Source organism: Neofelis nebulosa, chromosome 16, assembly GCF_028018385.1.
Source record: "Neofelis nebulosa isolate mNeoNeb1 chromosome 16, mNeoNeb1.pri, whole genome shotgun sequence".
NCBI lineage: Eukaryota > Metazoa > Chordata > Mammalia > Carnivora > Felidae > Neofelis > Neofelis nebulosa.
Window position 1 is genome coordinate 40,528,293 of NC_080797.1, and position 19,615 is coordinate 40,547,907.

Sequence of the window (19,615 nt, forward strand, 5' to 3'; positions counted from 1 at the left end):
AGACCCTCTCGGTTGGCCCTCCTTCCAGAAAGCAGATGTGAGAAAGTGCAGTCTGACCTCATCAGCAGCTGGCGAGTCATAGAAACAGGTGACAGGGGAGTAAATATTACACATACATAAATTTATATTTATGGAAATCTGGAAGAGAAGGGCAGCATGGGAGGGTATGCGGCAAAGCACCAGTATCCCGCTAGAGTGTCCTGGCAGGCAGGGGGCTGGCGGAGTTGGGGTATGGGCTCAAGACCCTTTCTGGAAGAAAGGAGTAGGGCAAAGATCTGGTATTCGTTTCCAAAGGGCAAGGCCAGGGGAGCAAAGGGAAGGAGGATTCGGGTTCTGGTTCTGAAGGACTTGGGGTCTTGGCAATAGCTTCTCTGAGAGGAGCCGTGGCGGTGGGGCCAGGCGTGATGGAGCTCTCACCGTCAGGGGGAGCTGGGTTCGTGCTGGAGTGCCCGAGTCCCCCTGCCAGGACGTGTCTAGGTGTGAACAGCTCTGTGCATCAGCAGAGGCTGTGGGGAGAGGTGGGGATCAGAGATGGGAAGGTCAGTAGTTTCTCCAGCTGGAGGCAGAGGCCGGTCACCAGGACCGGCTGAGTCAGGACCTGCAGTGAGGCAAGGTTCAGCGTCAGAAGCCCGATAGCCTTGACAAGGCTTGCAGAGAATGATGGGAGTCCCAGGCAGCATCATTTTCTCCTTTAGAGGGGAGCCCCAGTCCTCCCCTCCTCTCCCTGCACAAATGGAGAGTATGCATGCCCCTCTGTGGGCACAGAGTATCCTGGGACCCCCCCTCCTCACTTGCTAGAATCTCCGGAGAGGGGAATAGGAGAGCTACCCACCCGTGCCCCACCTGTTCAATGGCGGCCGGCTTTCTTGGACCTCTTAGTGGGGAACTTGCAGCCGCGGAAGGCATCGGTGTCACGGATATGCTGGCCTTTGAACTTGGCGGGTGAGGCGCAAGTGGCATCAGGGCGGGAAGCCTTGGCTTCCAGCCACCTAGAGAGACAGAGAGTCGCTGGGATTGGGGGAGAGATGGCGGGGGGGGGGGGCGCGGGGGGAGGGGACAATGAGCCAGGGGGCCAAGATCAACTTATCTCTAGGATAGCCTGGAACTGTCAGCTTCATTTTACAAACTCCTAGGGCCCACACCTGTTAGGTAGCAGATCTAGGACATGTGCCCCAGACGTCGTACTGCAGGGCCAGTGTGCCTCCACTCCATCCCATGAGGGCAGGTCACAGCGGGTAGCATGGGGGTGTTCTCACCTCCGAAGACCCCGGAGCTGGCAGGTGCACTTCCAGGGGTTGTTGGTGAGGGTGAGGGTCTCTAGGCTGTCAAAGGGGAAGTTGGAGGGCAGCTGGTTCAGGCGGTTGTTCTCCAGGTGGATGTGTTTCAGCGTGGTCACACCCAGGAAAGCACCGTCCGAGAACTGGGGAGTGAGGTGGACGTGAGTGAGGACCCCAGCCCCGGTGTCCAGCCTCTCCCAGCTCTAAGGTCCCACAGCGGTGGCTCCTGAGGCTAAATTGTCTCAGATGACCTAAGCCATACAGCCACCGATTGAGATAGGTGGTGTTATTTCCAAAATGCAGATGGGGGGCGGGTTTGGGCGTGCTAAGGGGGGGGGGGGGGAGGGCAAGTCTCTTGCCCAGGGTCACACTAGAGAGTAAACAGTAGCTGCAGGACCACACCCAGCTCCTCTTCCCCTGGCATCACACTCCCTGCACAAACACTGGGCCTGGGGAAGCAGCCAGAGTTTGGCTCCAGCGGCCTGCGTTGGCACACGGTGAAGCTGGTCAGTGTTTGGTGGGATGGGCAGTGGGCCCAGGCTCCCCGCAGCCCCAGGGTCCTGGGACTTCCCCCAGCTCTGTCCTCACTGCTCCCTCACTGCTTGCCAGATGCTATTTGTGGAGCCTCTTTGGTGGAGCCTTTGGCCAGGCTGGACGGCTCCAGAGGAAACATTCTATTGGTGCCCGCCTCTTGGCCCAGGCATCACAGTCCTGCCTGGCCGCACCGCCCCCTTCCCCCCCCCCGCCCCCGCCCCAGATCAGCCCCTACTGCCCTGCTCTGCGACCCACTAAAAGGCCACTCTGGCACCGGTGGCCCACAGGGAAATCCGACTTCATGTCTGCAGGGGCCGGGGCTGAAGAAGGGCGGGCCGCATCCACCCAGACAAAGTTGGCTGCCATCCAGGTATGATTCTGCCCTCATCTCTGTGGCTCAGGGAGGGGTGCGAAGTTCCCTGGTAACCAGACTGTTCTGATGACGGTCTTCTACACCTTGCCTTGGTCCTCGCCCAAACCTCCTGGCCGAAGCCCCTGTACCAGAGTGATTTTCCAGTCCCACGGAGAGATTCCACCGCCACCCAAGGCAACCCCACCTGGGTATCACGGGGGAGGATGGGCTGAGCAAGGATGCAGCCAGGAGACGGGTCTGGTGACTGCGGTGGGCAAAGGGCAGTCAGTGGTCTGGGGGACAGTGCGGCCCAGCCAGTCTTCCCTGTATGGAGACACCCGGAGTCCTGTGCCAAAGGCTGACAGTGTCATGGGGCTCTTGCCTTTGTCCCTTGGCAGAGCGCATGGGGCCATCCCTGCAACCTGGGGAAACCCCTAGTTCCTGGGCCCCCTCCGTTGAAATGAACTTGAGAACGCAGCGGAGTGTGTCTGTGTGTGAACTGGGAGGTGGGGCGGGGTGGGGGGGGACATCCGCCAGGGCCTCTGGGGGGCATGGAGGAGGTCTTCTTCCTCAGCTACTTGCTTTCCCTTCACCCCCCAGCCCCCCACCCCACTTTTGCACACATGCAATCCCCCCCCTCCCCCCACCAAGAACAGGGTCTCTTTGTGGGCCTGATTTGCCCAACTCCTCTGGAAACCTTCTCAATAAACAAACCTTCCTTTATGGGGTGGTAGGCCTGCTGGAGACAGGAAAAAAACAGCAGAGGAGGGATGGAAGGGCCCAACAGGAAGAGGTGGCTCCTGCACACAGCAGGGGGTTGGGGAGCACTGGATGTGCCTCCCAGGGGCCAACCGAGGGGCCAGGGCAGCCCCAACTCTGTCCGTAAGTAGGAATCCTAGGAGGGCGGTGGCTGAGACTAGGGACAGGGGTGAGGATGTGACAAGATGAGGAACAGAGGTGGCAAAGCTCCTCACCTTGGAGACAGCCAGAGAGACAGAAGCAATTTTAGGGGAGAAGGGACGGTGCCCGGCTGTGGCCCTGGATCCCTGGGCCTCGAGGCAGAAAAGGAGCCCGGGCAGAGCTCCGCAGCTGGCAGCTCACCTTCTCCAGGTTGGTGTTGTCCAGCCAGAGGGTCTCCAGGTATCTGCCGAAAGACTGGAAGGCATTGTCGGGAATGCTTTTCAGGGGGTTGTGGGACAGCTTCAGCTCCTCCACCACCCGCAGCTTGCTGAGGGCAGCTGAGGGGTAGCCGGACAGCTGGTTCCTGTCCAGGTAGAACTTGGCGAGGTTCTCCACGTCGTCCAGAGCGCCGGGCTGCAGCGAAGTGAGCGCATTTTCCGACAGGTAGAGCCAGCGCAGGTCCTTGGCGCCCTGGAAGGCGCCAGCGCGCAGCTCGCGGATCTTGTTGTTGTTGAGCTGCAGGATGAAGAGGTTGACCAGCGGGGAGAGCAGCCCCCGGGGCAGCTCGGTCACCTTGTTGTGGTCCAGGTAGAGGTAGGTGAGCTCCGTCAGGTCGTCGAAGGCGCCGGCGCGCAGCACACGGATGTCGTTGTGGGACAGGTACAGGTAGATGAGCTGCTTGAGGCCTCGGAAGGCGCCGGCGGCCACCTCGCGGATCTGGCAGTGCTGCAGGTGCAGCGACACGAGGTTGGGCATGGCCCGGAACGAGTTGGCGGCCAGCACCGGGAAGTTGTTGCGTTGTAGGTTGAGCAGCTTGGTCTTCTCTGACACCTTGGGGATCTTCTGCAGCCCCACCTTGTCACAGATGACGTGCTGCAGGTCTCCGTGGCAATGGCAGTTCTGGGGGCAGGCGGCCAGCGCCGGCAGCAGGCCGGCCAGGAGGCCGAGGCTGAGCAAGAGCAACGGACGGGCCATGGCCGGACGCCGGGGGGCCGGGGGGCCGGGGGGCAGCGGCGGCGGCGGGGCGCGGGCAGCGGCAAGTCCTGGGCACTCCGGTCTCCCGCCCTATTTATACGGTGGCCCTGACCGCAGCCTGCAGCCGGAGCCAGCTTCTACGTGGAGCATCCAGGCCACCGGGCTTAACTCCCTCCCGCCCAGGGATGCGCCCCCGCCCTCGACGGGGAGGGGCGGGGCCCTGCCCCCAGCTGGCGACCGTGCGAGGTGGGGGGGGGGGGGGGCTGGGACCGTGACCCCAGAGCCTCGTCCTGGCCCCTGGCCCCTTTCTCCCTGCTCTCTCAGATCCTGCCTCTCTCCCGACCCTTCCCGCTCCCCCGCCCAGCATCTCCTTTCCCCATCCTTTGGGGGGGGTTGGGGGATACGAGTGCATCCAGAGCCCCAAGTTCACACCGGAGAGTGGAGGCGTTCCCGAACGTATTTGTTTGCTCAAGTTTGCGCCTGAAAGCCGCCCCCCCGCCCCCCCCCCCCCAATACTCGCTCGGCGCGGAGCCCTGGCCCTGGGGAGGGAGGAAGCGGGGCCTGACAGCCGGACGCGAGTCTCGCCGCGGTCGGCAGGCCGGCCGGCGGCGCTTTAATAGCACTCTTGTGCGGCGCCGGCCGAGCGTGCGAGCCGCGCTGGCGTCGGGCTCCCCCTTCCGGCCGGCCAACCCCAAGGCGACGGGCGCTCCTTCCCCACCCTTGGGGTGTGGTCTCTGGCCCCTCTCGCCCAGTCCTGGGCTTGAGTTTCTGTCCCCTGCACTCCCATCCCGTTTTTCCACTGCTGAAGGCTAACCAGAAATGTGGGAACAGGGGCGGGGACTGGAGGGCGGGGGGTGACCCGTAGAACTCGCAAACACACCTGAAGACCACAGGCGCGGAGCGGGGACAACTGAACCAGCACAGTCACACCATCTCTCCCCGACCCCCTCCTTCATTTCCCTAAAATATCTCCATCTCCTCATCCCCACCGCCGGCGGTCAGGACCTGCCCCTGAGGGGTCTCTCAGGGTGGCGGCCAGAGTGGCGCCAAGGTGTACTTGGCAGAGGCCACACCTGGGCAGTGGCCCCAGGACTATGGCGAGGTGGGGGGGAGGGGGGTCAGGTCCTGGCTACCAGCGATCAGCTCTGGACAGCTTAGGTCCTGTGGGCAGCCGTCCCCCAGCCGACCAGGTCTCTGTGTGTCCATTTGCCAGCCATGGTGTCCGGATTCCTGCGGAAAGGGGAGGGTAGGTAGGCAGGGTAGGAGCCCTGGGCTGCCTGGTAGAGGCTGTTGTCTGGGTTTGAGAGGGGGAGGGGAGGGGCCCCAGCGGTGTGCCAGCTACCACAGAGGAAGTGGGGAGTGGGGTGGGGTGGGGTGGAGGATGGACAAAGGTCTGTTGTCTGTGTTGATCAGGAGCCTAGATTACAGGGTACCTAGCCCCTCTCCTAAGCCCCTTTCACCCGTTGCCTTAGACGGGGGTCATAGTTGGCTCAGAACATTCCCTGATGGTATTTAGGTTCCTCCAAGGTTGGCTTCTGGTTTTCTGTTGCTCAGGATGTTCCAACCACTGGAAGTATTGGGTGGGATTGGGTGTGTGTGTGTGTGTGTGACTGGCTTTTAAACCCTGCTCTGGCTATATTTTAATTGTGATGGAAATACATTTACAGGAAACTCTCCAAAGCTTCGGGGTCACCCACCACAAGGCCAGGCATTGATCTCGGGGTTTCAGGCGGGTGGGTGGGTTGTGTCTGTGCAGTTTCCAGCTGGGCCAATGCAGGCTGGCTTTCTCATCAAGTTTATGGGACCTTCAGTTTGGAAGGGAGGGAGAGGGGATGTTGCGGCCTGAAATCAGGGAGGGGGTGCTGAGACAGCCTGGGGAGGAAGGAGAGAAGGCTGGGGCATCGGGAACGCAGGGAACCATGGGCTCAGGCACATGGCTGCTCCAGGAAGCAAGAAACAGAGAGCCCTGGCTAGAAAAGAATGTTCCTTGATCTCAATTTTATTTCAGACCTGGGGCCCCTGCTAGTTGAGCTAGTCTTCTCTGCCGAGGTGCCTCTTTTCCCATCACCCCACTGCCCTCCACTTTCTCCTGGGTTCCTTCACATCCCCCCTGGGTAGCTCACCCTTCACACTGCAGCTCCAGTGCTCCCTCCAAACACCTTCCCCCAACCCTCTAGGTGGCTTACGGAACAACAGAGAACAGTCCCGTGACCTTCATGAACTTCGCCGAGGACACTGTGGAACAGAAGGCAGAAAGTGTGGGCAGAATTATGCCTCACACAGAGGTTAGCCCCAGACGGAGACCTTTGGACCCCACCTCCTATCACTCCACTGGGACGCATTCCTTGGGGACATTTATTGCTTTCTTTCTTTTCTTTTCTTAAATTTTTTTTCATCTTTATTTTTGAGAGAGGGAGACAGAGTGTGAGCAGGGGAGGGGCTGAGAAGGAGGGAGACACAGAATCGGAAGCAGGCTCCGGGCTCTGAGCTGTCAGCACAGAGCCTGACACGGGGCTCGAACCCACGAGCTGTGAGATCATGACCTGAGCTGAAGTCGGACGCTTAACTGACTGAGCCACCCGGGCACCCCCATTTCTTTCTGTCAGACAGCCACACAGCTCACTCAAGGTGCCAAGAGCACCCCGAGCCCCCAGCAGCAAGGTCCTCCCCAGGCCTGGCCTAGGGCTTTTTCTGAGCCTGAGGCTAAGGCCTGAGAGGAAAGAGCTGGAACAGTGGCCTTGAGCAGCCGCCAGCTGAACTCCCGCAGCCTCCCTTCCTGTCTGAGGTGTGTTTTTGCCAAGCCCCACTGTCTGTTTCAGGGGCAGCCAGGATGGCCTCAAAGAGGAGCCAGAGCACAGAGATTTTTCCTACACAGTTTTTTTCTCTCCCATACCCCCCGCCCCTGCCTTCTACAGAGCCCGTCTTTTTGCTTGGCATAAACACTTAGTTTCCCAGGCAGCCTGTCCCTTTGAGGGCCCCTTGCACCTTGAGGGCTGACCCAGAGCAGCTCTCACTGATTGGGCTGGGCAGAGCCAGGGGCTGGAAAGGCGAAGCTCCCCCCTCCCCCCATCCCGAGGCGCCCCCCCCCCCCCCCCCCCCCCCCGCCATCCTGAGGCGAGAGGGCAGGAGGCCCCAGCCTGAAGTTGCCCGGTCCCAGGCCCAGATTGTGGACATGAAGACGGGGACGCTGGCCGAGCTGAACACGTCCGGGGAGCTGTGCATCCGAGGGTACTGCGTCATGCTGGGCTACTGGGGCGAGCCCCAGAAGACTGAGGAAGCGATTGGACAGGACAAGTGGTATCACACAGGGTGAGGAGGCAGCTGGGGGCCGAGGAGAGGCTGGGGGGGGGGGGGGAGGGCCTGAGTCTTAGCTGGAAACATCAAACTAACACAAAGAGAACTTGTTTGTCAAGAGGGCTCCTTCACATCTTGGAGACTTCATTTCCAAAATGTGTCAGATGAGGACGATCGTGCTCCCTGCACAGAGCACCCAAAAAGATCAAACACAGCGTGGGTGAGAGCGCCTAGGACAGGGCGTTATACGGGTGTCTGTAAAACCTGAGCCAAGACTCATCTGTCAATTGAGAAAAACAATTTTTTCTCAAAGCTTTTTTCCCTTCTTCTTCTTTTAGCGTTTTATTTATTTTTGAGAGGGGGAGAGAGAGAGAGAGAGACAGCACAAGCTTGGGGAGGGGCAGAGAGAGAAGGGAACAGGGGATCCGAAGCGGGCTCCACGCTGACAGCGGAGAGCCCTATGTGGGGCTTAAGCTCCTGAACCGCGAGATCATGACCTGAGCTGAAATCGGACCCTTACCCGACTGAGCCCCCCGGGCGCCCCTCGAGTGAACAAATTCTTATCGTGCACCTCCGATGTGCCAGCACTGTTCTGGACACTGGTGGTCCAAGGGAAGGCAAGATGAACAGGGTCCTGCCCTGACTTTCCACACGTCTTGGGGAGGAAGACAGATACGAAAGAGATCAGTTCAGACATTGGTAAACACCAGGAAGACAGTAAAACAGGGTCAGAGAAAAGAAAGCAGCAGTGGTGGGGACAGGAGCTTCTCTTAGATTGGGGGGGGGGGCCAGAAAAAACCTCTTTAAGGTGGACGTGTTTAAACTGACCCCTGATGGGGTGCCTGGGTGGCGCAGTCGGTTAAGCGTCCGACTTCAGCCAGGTCATGATCTCGCGGTCCGTGAGTTCGAGCCCCGCGTCAGGCTCTAGGCTGATGGCTCGGAGCCTGGAGCCTGTTTCCGATTCTGTGTCTCCCTCTCTCTCTGACCCTCCCCCGTTCATGCTCTGTCTCTCTCTGTCCCAAAAATAAATTAAAAACGTTGAAAAAAAAATTAAAAAAAAAACAAAACTGACCCCCGAATGATAAAAAAAAAAAAAAAAAAAGAAAAGAAAAAAAAAAAGCTAGCCACGCAAAGCGTATATCCAGAACGTCTTATTTATGCCATATCCCCCAGAGTCTAGGGCAGTGTGAGGCACACAATAGGTGCTCAATAAATGTTTGATGACTAAGCCAGTCAGAAGAGGCAGAGGTGAGAGGTCATCCCTGGGCTTTCCTCACAGAGACATCGCCGTGATGGACAATCAGGGCTTCTGCAAGATCGTGGGCCGCTCCAAGGACATGATCATCCGGGGCGGTGAGAACATCTACCCTGCCGAGCTTGAAGATTTCTTTCACACACACCCGCAGGTGCAGGAAGTGCAGGTGAGGCACCCAGCCCAGGCGAGCCCAGGTGAGCCCCCAGGAGCAGGAAACAGGGATGGGCATGGCAATGGCTGACATCTGTCTCTGGCGCTGCAAGGTGGTGGGGGTGAAGGACGACCGGATGGGGGAGGAAATCTGTGCCTGCATTCGCCTGAAAAAGGGGGAGAAGACTACAGCGGAGGAGATCAAGGCTTTCTGCAAAGGGAAGGTGGGAACCTCAACGCGCCCCATGCTGATGTTGCTTTGTGCTTCAACCCCTTCTCCCTGCCAGCCAGCCAGGCAGCCCACTGCCCCCTCCTCCTCCCCCCCCCCCCCCATCCTCACGCTTTATCTCCCTCTGGTCTGCAGATCTCCCATTTCAAGATTCCCCGATACGTCGTGTTTGTCACAAACTACCCCCTCACTGTCTCAGGAAAGGTGAGTAAAGGAGACCAGAGAGGGGCAGGGTGGCCTGGGATCCTAGGTACAGAAGGCCAGGTGGCTCGACCTATGCCTCCCTCTGTGATGGGCAAAAGAGTCTGGCTTGCCACAAACTTTCCCAACTTTACCCTAAGAAACACCTCAGTCCCAGGCAAACCAAGCCAGCTGGGAACCATGGTTGGCAGAGGCCCTGAGCCTGGCTCTCACTCTGTTCTTTTTCCTCTAGATCCAGAAATTCAAACTTCGACAGCAGATGGAACAACATCTAAACCTGTGAATAAGGGCGGGGGTGGGGGGGATCCCCCCAGGCCGTCGCTGCCCTCCTCCCACATTCCCCTGTCTGTCTTTGTGATTTGGCATAAAGAGCTTCTGTTTTCTTTGGTTGGTCTCTTGCTGGTGTGCTCTCTTGACAGCTGCTATGGGATGGAGAAGGGAGGGGCACTTTCAGACCCTCCGGTTCCTTGTCACGAAGGTGCTGACTTTGGTGTGCATTATCTATTTCATTTAATCCTCACTTGATCCCTTTGAGATATGAACCCAGATCATTGCTTTTTCACTTTGTTGTCAGATTAGTCCAGCAAGAAGTATCCTTTTTAAAACAATAATAGCTTGGGGCGCCTGGGTGGCTCAGTCGGTTAAGCACCCGGCTTTGGCTCAGGTCACGAACTCGAGGTTCGTGAGTTCGAGCCTTCCATCGGGTTCTGTGCCGACACCGTGGAGCCAGGAGCCTGCTTCAGAATCTGTGACTGCCTCTCTCTCTCTCTGCCCCTCTCCCACTCATGCTCTGTGTCTGTCACTCAAAAAATAAATGTTAAATTTTTTTTTTTTTTAAACAGTAACAGCTTGGGGCGCCTGGGTGGCTCAGTCAGTTACACATCCGACTTCCGCTCAGGTCATGATCTTGTGGTTCTTGAGTTTGAGCCCCATATCAGGCTTTGCACTGGTGGTACAGAGCCTGCTTGGGGTTCTCTCTCCCTCTCTCTGCCCCTTCACCACTTGCATGCACGCGCTTTCTCTCCCTTGAAATAAATAAACATACTTAAAAAAATTAAAACGATAACAGATTTACTAGTATATAATTTCACATACCATCCAATTCACCCACTTAAAGTATCCTATCGATGGTTTACAGTGTATTCACAGATACGTGCGGTCATCCCTGAAGTCTATTTTTTTTTTTTAATTTTTTTTTTCAACATTTTTTATTTATTTTTGGGACAGAGAGGACAGAGCATGAACGGGGGAGGGGCAGAGAGAGAGGGAGACACAGAATCGGAAACAGGCTCCAGGCCCCGAGCCATCAGCCCAGAGCCTGACGCGGGGCTCGAACTCACGGACCGCGAGATGGTGACCTGGCTGAAGTCGGACGCTTAACCGACTGTGCCACCCAGGCGCCCCTGAAGTCTATTTTTTTAATTGAAGTATATAGTGGACACATGAATGCTACATGAGTTTTCCAAAGTCAGTTTTAAACATTTTCATCACCTTAAAAAGAAACTCCATACCCTTTAGGGATCATCCCACATCCTGTGTTCCCCGCGCCCCCCCCCCCAGACCAACCCAATTTTGATTTCAAAAAAAGAAGATGAAGCTGGGGCTTCCTTGAGGGGCTGGGCCAGTTCAAGCCGCTGTAGCTTCACCCAAGAAATAAAAACAGCTGTGTTCCAAAAGGCACATCACTTTCCAGTTCACAGAGGCGGAAACTTTCCTGCTGTTTTGAATACCTACCTCCCTGCAGCAGAGGCGTCCTCTTTACTTTTTAGAAAACCGAACTTAAGTTTAGCGTGCTCTGGGTGCCCAGCCCTAGGCTAGGTGCTTTCATATGTATTTTCTCTTGGAATTTTCCCACCAACCCTCCCAAATAGGCACTCGCCCCATTTCACAAATGGTGAAACAAACTCAGAGAAGTTCAGAGTCTTACCCAAGGCCACACAGCTGGAATTAAAACCCAGATATCTGGCTCCAAAGCCCGTGATCTTTCCACTTTATCAAAGAGTTCTTCAGATGCCTGCTTTCCCAGCCCTTCACCTGCACCCCGTCCCTCCCAAGTACACCGTCTGTGACTTTCCTCCCAGCAGGTGCCCAGGCGGGCCTGACCCAGGAGATGACAGCTTACTCTGCTGGCCAAGCTAATTGTCCTTGGGAATCTCTGCTCCTTCAACATCCAGCCCAAGGTGCCCTCTCCTTCCCCACTGACTCCACGGCACTTGCAACAGACCAGCCACACAGCACAGAGGACACTGCCCTGATATCCAGCAGGTTTTGAGTTAGTATCTATTGCCTGCTGTCTCTTGTTGGTTTGTCTCTCTCCTGTCGCACCTGTACTGCGACCTGATCTTATGTATCTAGATGTCCCCAGTCCCCAGCTTTGAGTCAGGCACATACAATGTGAAGGACTGAACGGACCAAGAGCTCCTGCATGGGGCGGGGAACTCGCCCTCGGACAGGGGGCCAAAAGGCAGGCGAGGCGGCTCAGCCCACAACCCTCTCCCGGAAAGGACGGACGGGCGGGCGCGGTAAGCGCGTCCGGGCCCAGCAGGTGGCGCCGCAGAGGCGAGGCCCGGGGCCCTCCCAGCCCGTCCGGGGACGCGGCGCGCGGTCACGCAGTCCCTCTTCCTCCTGCCGGGGCGGCCCGGGCGGCCCGGCTGGCGCGGCTCTGCGCACTCCCGTGCGTCCCGGGAGCGTGTCTGCCGATCTCTCGGCGCACCAGGCCGCTCCCCGCCGTAGCGGGCGCCATGGCGCTCCCGGGGGCCCGGGCCCGCGGCTGGGCGGCGGCGACCAAAATGGCCCAGAGGCGCCGCCACGCGGAAGGCGCCAAGGGGTCCCCGAGTCCTGCGCCCCCGAGCTCGCGCGCGGCGCTTTACGTGCACGTGAGTGGGGCGGGGGCAGGGGCGGGGCTCGCGGGGCGCGGCGGCGGCGGGGCTGGATCCACGTGGCGGCTGGTCACGCCGTGAAGCCACCTGCCGTCCCTCCCCGCCCCCAGGCGAGGTCTGGGACGGAACGCGGTGCCCTGGCAAGGAAATGTCCTGGTCCGGAGTCCTGAAGTCTCTTGGTGCGCTCACCAGTTCGGTGACCTTGACCGAGTGATTTCCCGCTGAGCCCCAGTTTTCTCCTAACGAAGGGGGCATAATATTCCCCATCTCACCTTCCTTGGGGAGTTGTGTGGCTTAGATGGCTGAGCCGCTGTTGACGACCTTGGGGTGGGGATGCGTGCGACGGAACCCTGCACGTGGCTGGAGCCGCTGGGGTCACACCTCGTCCGGCCCTTCCACCCCTGCCCCCAGTGGCCGTACTGCGAGAAACGCTGTAGCTACTGCAATTTCAACAAGTACGTCCCCCGCGGCGTGGAGGAGGCTGCCATGCGGAGCTGTCTGGTGACTGAGGCGCAGACGCTGCTGGGGCTCAGCGGCGTGCGGCGGTGGGTGCTGGGGCTGTAGGCGGGGTCTTGGAAATTGGGCGAGCGGCTAGGACCGGTGCAGACGTCCCGGAGGGCTCCCCCCAAGTCTCATCTCCTCCATCTTCTCTCCCCAGGGTGGACTCTGTGTTCTTTGGTGGGGGCACCCCCAGTCTGGCCAGTCCCAACACTGTGGCTGCTGTTCTGGAGGCGGTGGACCAGGCAGCCCACCTGCCTGCAGACTCCGAAGTCACGTTGGAGGCCAACCCCACTTCGGCCCCAGGCTCTAGGCTGGCAGCTTTTGGGGCAGCAGGGATCAACAGGTTGTCCATTGGTCTCCAGGTAACCCATCTCACCCACCGCATCCCAGGGCACCCAGACCCTCCGTGCGGTCTCTCCTCTGGTCACATTCATTAACTGGGCTCCTCTGGGTGCCAGGGCCCAGGAGGCATGTCTGCTGCTGTGCTAGACCAGAAGCTCCATGAGGCAGGGATCATGCCTACCTTTTTTTTTTTTTTTTTTTTTAATCACAGTATTCCAAGCACCCACCATAGTGCGTGGCACATAGCAGACGCTCAGAAAAATTTTTTGTTACATGATTGGAGACATAGGAGGAGGCAGAAGGGTCATCAGATCTTTGCACCATGGTAAAGGCTGCCAGTAAAGGGAGTCTCAGCAAAGAGCTTTCAGAGTACAGCCTGAAGGGTGTCTCAGTCTGATGAAATCCTGGAAACCTTCCTGGAGGAGGTGATCTTTGAGGAGGAGGAGTTCCACAGGAGAGAGGGTGTGAGAGGAAAAGACACAGGAATGGGAGAGCCTTGTATGTTCTGGAGAGCTGTGAGTCACTTGCCATTGGAGAGGCTGGAGGCCAGGCTGCAAGATAGGGCCCCAAAGCCTTGAGCATCACACAAGGGAGTTTGGGGTTTTGCCTGGTGGTGATAAGGGACTTGTTGAAGGTTTTTAGGTAGGGGAGAAACATATTCTTTTCCGGTTGACTCCTGGTACTTCCATACCCAGTATTGTCCATCCTTCTAATACATCTGCCACTTAACCATACAGTTTGGGGTTGGGGCTTTGTCCCGATGGGATATACCAAAAAAGCCACATCATTTCTGAGATATTCTGGCCCCAGATGTATATCTTAAATCTACTTGTGAGGAACCATCACGAAAATCTAAATTAAAAGACTTTTGGTTGGGGGCGGGGGGGGGTGGCGCCTGGGTGGCTCAGTCAGTTGAGCGTCTGACTTCGGCTCAGGTCATGATCTCACAGTTTGTGACTTCGAGTCCCGTGTCGGGCTCTGTGCTGACAGCTCGGAGCCTGGAGCCTGCTTCAGATTCTGTGTCCCCTTCTCTCTCTGCCCCACCCCTGCTTGTGTGCTCTCTCTCTCTGTCTTTTGAAAATGAATAAACATAAAAAAAACTTTTTAAAAGACTTTTTGGGGTTGCCTGGCTGCCTCAGTCGGTGGAGCATGCAACTCTTGGTCTCGGGGTTGTGAGTTCAGGCCCCACCTTGAGTGTAGAGATTACTGAAATAACTAAATAAACTTAAAAAACAATTTTTGTGTGTGTGGTAAGAACAGATGACCTGAGATCCGTTTACCCTCTTAACATATTTTTTAGTGTACAGAACCGTGTTGGTAACTATATGCACAGTGTTGTACGACAGGTCTCTAGAATTTATTAAGAGACATTTTAAGAACAACCAGCCGATATTCATCAAAAACGTCATGGCCTGAAAGACAAAGGCTGTGTATCTAGCCTAAGAGACGAAAGAGACAATGAGGGCTGAATGTAATGTGTGACCCAGTTGGATCCTGGATTTGGCTGGGGAGAGGAAATTACTCCAATAGATATTATGGGGACAAGTTTGACTCTGACTGTGTATTAGATAATGGCATTGTGTCAATGTTACATTTCCTGAGCTCTGTAATTGGATTGTGGTTATGTAAGAGAATGTCCTTGTTCTTAGGAAATGCACACTTGAGTATTTAGGGATACTGAGGGATAACGTTTAAGTTAATTACATTTAAGCAACCACATCGCGAGTGCCCTCTATCATGTGGTCGGTGGCTACCATATTCTCCTAAAACGTTCTATATCTGCAGTGACCAATAATACAGTAGCCACTGACCACATGTCAGTAAACACTTGGAATGTGATTATTTAAATGTAACTAACTTGAAATTAAGTAGCCACATGTGGCTAGTGTCTACCGCATTGGACAGTGCACACAGAGAACATTTCTGTCATCCCAGAAAATTCTTTTGGTCGGTGCTGGTCTATAACTTACCGTCAAGTGGCTCAGCATTGTAATCACATACACGTATATTTAGAGACAAAGCAGATGTGGTGAAATGTTTTTCAGTGAATCTAAATGAAGGTGTTTATTGTACTTGGCTTTCAAACGGTCTGTAAGTTTGAAGTATCTTTAAAAGTAAGATTTAGGGGCGCCTGGGTGGCTCAGTCGGTGGAGCGTCCGACTTCGGCTCAGGTCACGATCTCACTGTCCGTGGGTTCAAGCCCCGCGTCGGGCTCTGTGCTGACAGCTCAGAGCCTGGAGCCTGTTTCAGATTCTGTGTCTCCCTCTCTCTGACCCTCCCCCGTTCGTGCTCTGTCTCTCTCTGTCTCAAAAATAAATAAAAACGTTAAAAAAAAAAAAAAGTAAAATTGAAAAATACTCTTGGGGGCACCTGGGCGGCTCCGTCGGTTAAGCGTCCCAACTCTTGATTTCGGCTCAGGTCATGATCTCACGTTGGGTTCGTGAGATTGAACCCCACACGGGGCTCTGCGCTGACAGCATGGAGCCCGCTTAGGATTCTCCCTCTGCCTCTCTCTCTGCTCCTCCCCCGCCCACCCTCTCGATCTCTCTCTTTCAAAATAAAATACATTTATTAAAAAAACTTTTAAAATAATATATATAAATAGACAAATAAACAAAACCACTCTTGCCTTTGGAGTCAGACAGTACTAAATTCCAGGTCTGACTTTGCCATTGTATGGCCTTGAGCAAGTTATGTAACATACCTGAACCTCCGTTTTCTTATCTGTAGAATGGAGCTAATGTTGGAGGATTATAAGGATGCATTAGATAGTACTTAAAAATGCTTTGCACATAGCGAACCATAGTGAAGCGGAGCCCGTGGTACCCTTGGCTTGCGGCTCCCTGCTGTGTCCTGTGTATCTGTCCACAGTAAGGTCGGTCACCTGTTCCCGTCTGCCTCTGAGCTGGCCTCCGTGTTATACCTGGCCCTCTCTCCTCAGTCCCTAGATGACAAGGAGCTCCAGCTGCTGGGGCGGACACACTCGGCCAGTGATGCGCTTCAGACACTGGCAGAGGCCCGACGTCTCTTTCCCGGACGTGTATCCGTGGACCTGATGTTGGGGCTTCCGGCACAGAAGTCGGGGCCGTGGCTCCGGCAGCTGCGGGAACTGCTGGGCTACTGTGACGACCACATCTCCCTCTACCAGCTGACCCTGGAGCGGGGCACCGCACTCTTCACCCAGGTGCAGCGGGGCACCCTTCCCGCCCCTGACCCCGAGGTGGCTGCTGAGATGTATCAGGAGGGACGGGCGGTGCTCCGGGAGGCAGGCTTCCGCCAGTATGAGGTCTCCAACTTCGCCCGCAATGTAAGTCTTGGGCTGCTGGCTGAAGTGGGGGGATGGGCAGCCTAAGCTGGGAGTGGAGAATTGTGGGGTGGGAGGTTGCTGCCGGGTGCTCTCGAGGCCCGAGACAGGGGACATTCTAGCCAGGTGCCCCTTACCTGAGCAGATGCGGGCCCACCTTCTTCTCGCTGAGCGGGCTATTCCCTCCTTCCCCACAGGGGGCGCTTAGTACCCACAATTGGACTTACTGGCAGTGCGGTCAGTACCTTGGCGTTGGGCCCGGTGAGTCCCCCGAGAACCATAGAAGGGATGACTCAGGAGCAAATGTCACGGCTGTGTGATCTCGGGCCACTTATTAACCTCTCAAAGCCTCTGTTTCTTTATACGTGAAGTGCAGCAAAAAATAATACTTTGTAGAGCTAATGAATTTGTATTTCGAGATGCTTGAAATCGTGGCTGTGGCACTGTAGGGCTCACTCGTTAGTGTGTATCAGAATTAAAACTCGGATTGCTGAGCCCCGCATCCAGAGTTTGGTGGGGCAGGGTGGGTTGGGGTAGGGCCCAAGAATTTACGTTTCCAGCATATTAGAGGCTAATTGTCCAGGGACCGCATTTTGAGAGCCACCGATTTAACATCTGGCGAGCACACACAGCATTAAGCTGCCGCTAAAGGTTGCTGATGTCGTCAGGGGCCCACGGGCGATTTGTGCCCCAGGGGGCCGGGGGCCACACCCGGGAGGCTCGGATCCAGACCCTGGAGCCCGACAACTGGATGAAGGAGGTGACGCTGTTTGGCCACGGCACCCGGAAGCGCGTTCCCTTGGGCGAGCTGGAGCTGTGAGCATCTGAGAGCACAGGGCTGTTCACCCCGGCTTTGCCTGCACCCCCAGAGCCATCCCTACCGGCACAACTTAATTTTCTGCCTTGCCTTGCCCCCTCCCTCCCCGTCCTGCATGGCCTCACGAGCCCCCGTACACACATCCCAGCGTAGGGTTTGAAGAATGGGGGTGCGGCCAGGTCTCCTCTCCAAGACACTTTGATGGTTTTTCTCCCAGGCTAGAGGAAGTTTTGGCCATGGGGCTACGTACAGATGTGGGGATCACTCACCAGGTAAGGGTTGGGGGGGGCTGTGGCACATCACTTCCTTCTCCTGGGTCTTTCGGAATCACTGTCTCTTCTGTGCTCACACATAGACACACATACGCACATCTGTTCCTCTGGGGCTGGCAGCTGGAGGTTGGCCTTGGCCCAGCAGAGCCCTGATGGGCAGAAGCGGCGGGCAGTGTGGGGCAGTGGTGAGAACCCTGGACGAGGGCCGCAGGCACCCCCACCCCACCCCCACCCCAGCTCTAGGTGTGCGTGAGTCCGTTGCAGAGACCCCTGTGCGGACGGGACCCTCCCTTGCCCTTCACCACACCCCCAGACGTGTGCCCAGACTAGCCAGCCACCCACCCTGCGGTCCCTGTCCCTCTCACCCTTCCGTTTTCCCAGCACTGGCAGCGGTTTGCATCCCAGCTGAGCCTATGGGACGTGTTTGGATCAAGCCAGGAGGTGAAGGCCTTGCTGGTACAGGGCCTGTTGCTGCTGGATCACAGGTGTGTTGGGGGGGGTGGGCATGTCAGGAGTCCCCGGGAGCCCTGACTACAGATCCACAGCCCCAGGAAAAACGCAAAAGACCCATGAGGAGGGGCCTGTGGGGGTTGGGGGGTTCGTACCGGTGGATGGTGAAGATTGAAGTTGGTAAACTGAGGCAGTCACATCCAGGCTTCTTGGTTTTCCAGGGGTCTTCGGTGTTCCTGGGAGGGTCTGGCTGTACTAGACTCTCTGTTGCTGACCCTCCTGCCCCGACTCCAAGAGGCCTGGCTGCAGAGAGCCCCCTCCCCTGGGCAAGGGGGATGACCAGATGTTTCTGTGATCCCAGGACAGTGCCAGGTGGGCTCTGGGGGCCGGACTGACGCTCTCCACTGGCAGGTGCCGTCCCAGTTCCAGTCAGTGCCCTTCCTTGGTATCCCCAGGGGGTATGGCTACCATGAGGTGCATGAGAGGACATTGCTGGTTTGCAAACTGGCATTGAGTTTGCCTTCCGCTGCCAGAGAAGGAGTAATGGTTTCTGGAAGTGCCTCTCATTAGTGGGCTTCAAAGGAAATCCTGGCTGGCAGAAGATTCTGAGAAATCTAGCTCTCAGGCTTCTAGCCCTTCCAACATAGGGCAGGACTTAGAGGGCCCGACCTGTGCGGCTGGACCCATGCCCTTATCCAGTACAGCCACCTGCTGGTCTCTGAGGACAGTGGGAAAGATCAAAACAAGCCTTACCCTTTCTCTTTTGGCAACCGGGTTATGTCTGGGGTCCCAGAGCCACACAGACCCTCCTGCGTCCCTGGCTCCCCTCCCCTCCCCTTCTCTCACGAGAGTGAAGGTCGCAGGGAGCTAAGCAGGGAAAGGGGAGGGGAAAAGAATTCAGGAAAGACCCAGAGCCTGGTAATTTTCCCCTGGCCTTTTACCTGCACAAACGATTGCCTGGTTTTATTTAAACAGCCCAACAAGCCCAGGGAGGGAGCCCGCCTTGACCTTCGTCAGCTCCTTTTTCTAGGTTCCTTCCCTGGAGAGTAGAATCCTGATTTGGGGGCTCGAGTCTTAGTCTAGAGCCGAGATTCCTTCCCCCACTGTACATTCCATTTTAAAAGATTTCAAACCTACAGGAAAGTTAAAAGGATAGTTCAATGTAAACTACATAGCCTTCGTTGCAGGGTGCCTGTACAGTCTGGAAAGAGGAAGGATTCATAATGTCATCAAGGACATCTTCAACCTGTAAAAAAATAAAATAGCCATGTTTCCAGACTTTGTGCTCACCCTGTAGAGTTTGCGATTGCTACATTTTGGCCACATTTACTTTACCTTTGAATAGCTAGCTAGCTCTTTCTTTCTTTCTTTTTCTTTGCTGCACCATTTGAAAGAAGGGTGTAGACATCAAACATTTTAGCTTGTATCTCCTAAGAAAAAGAACATTGTCCAATATAGCCACAGCAATATCACCAACCTAAGAAAGTGTATGTTCGTGCAATACTGTGTGGTCCATTTTCAAATGTTCCCGAATGTCTCCAAAACGTTGTAACTCTCTTTGGAGCCCGGGGGGGGGGGGGGGGGGGGGTGTCGAGAACACAGACTCCAATAAAGTTTTATGCTTTCCTTTCGCTGTTATGTCTCCTCGTTCTTCTTCTCCTTTTTTTTTTTTTTAAAGCCCCCTTCCTTTTTGCTTATTTTTATGACACTGGGTTTTTCAGAATCAAAGCTGCTTGTCTTGTAGAATGTCCCACATTCTGAGTGTATCTCTTTGCTAATGATTGGATTTAGGTGAAATATTTTTGGCAAGAATACATACAGATATTGTGTAGCTCAAGGTACATAATGCCAGGTCAGGCCCCTATCAATAATACTAATTTTGA

General features: G+C 56.1%; 3 protein-coding genes across 4 annotated transcripts in view; 2 read left to right on the forward strand and 1 right to left on the reverse strand.

Annotated features, from left to right (window-relative positions):
- ACSF2 (acyl-CoA synthetase family member 2) overlaps positions 1 to 9,554 on the forward strand; it is a 35,904-nt gene extending 26,350 nt beyond the window's left edge. The window contains exons 11-16 of the mRNA XM_058705914.1: positions 6,216 to 6,323; positions 7,196 to 7,347; positions 8,612 to 8,753; positions 8,851 to 8,961; positions 9,102 to 9,170; positions 9,400 to 9,554. Of these exons, the coding sequence (XP_058561897.1) occupies positions 6,216 to 6,323; positions 7,196 to 7,347; positions 8,612 to 8,753; positions 8,851 to 8,961; positions 9,102 to 9,170; positions 9,400 to 9,450 (633 nt within the window). The 3' untranslated portion in view covers positions 9,451 to 9,554. The remainder of the gene's footprint in view (positions 1 to 6,215; positions 6,324 to 7,195; positions 7,348 to 8,611; positions 8,754 to 8,850; positions 8,962 to 9,101; positions 9,171 to 9,399) is intronic.
- On the reverse strand, positions 101 to 4,257 carry CHAD (chondroadherin). Of its 2 annotated transcripts, none has more exons than XM_058705916.1 (4): positions 3,265 to 4,257; positions 1,257 to 1,420; positions 844 to 989; positions 101 to 506 (listed from the first exon to the last, which is right to left on the reverse strand). In XM_058705916.1, exons 1-3 carry the CDS (start codon positions 4,036 to 4,038, stop codon positions 848 to 850), a joined length of 1,080 nt encoding a protein of 359 aa, XP_058561899.1. In that variant the 5' UTR covers positions 4,039 to 4,257; the 3' UTR covers positions 101 to 506; positions 844 to 847. The 2 variants fall into 2 exon arrangements, with proteins under 2 accessions (XP_058561899.1, XP_058561898.1); XM_058705915.1 differs by having other exon boundaries at positions 101 to 598; positions 3,265 to 4,101.
- Positions 9,555 to 10,750: 1,196 nt separating the features above from the next.
- RSAD1 (radical S-adenosyl methionine domain containing 1) lies at positions 10,751 to 19,304 on the forward strand. The gene is made up of 9 exons (XM_058703483.1): positions 10,751 to 12,043; positions 12,458 to 12,591; positions 12,705 to 12,909; positions 15,831 to 16,196; positions 16,391 to 16,454; positions 16,862 to 17,009; positions 17,228 to 17,282; positions 17,664 to 17,767; positions 17,954 to 19,304. The coding sequence occupies exons 1-9, from the start codon at positions 11,909 to 11,911 to the stop codon at positions 18,069 to 18,071; spliced, it is 1,329 nt and encodes a 442-aa protein (XP_058559466.1). The 5' UTR covers positions 10,751 to 11,908; the 3' UTR covers positions 18,072 to 19,304.
- Positions 19,305 to 19,615: the final 311 nt, after the last annotated feature.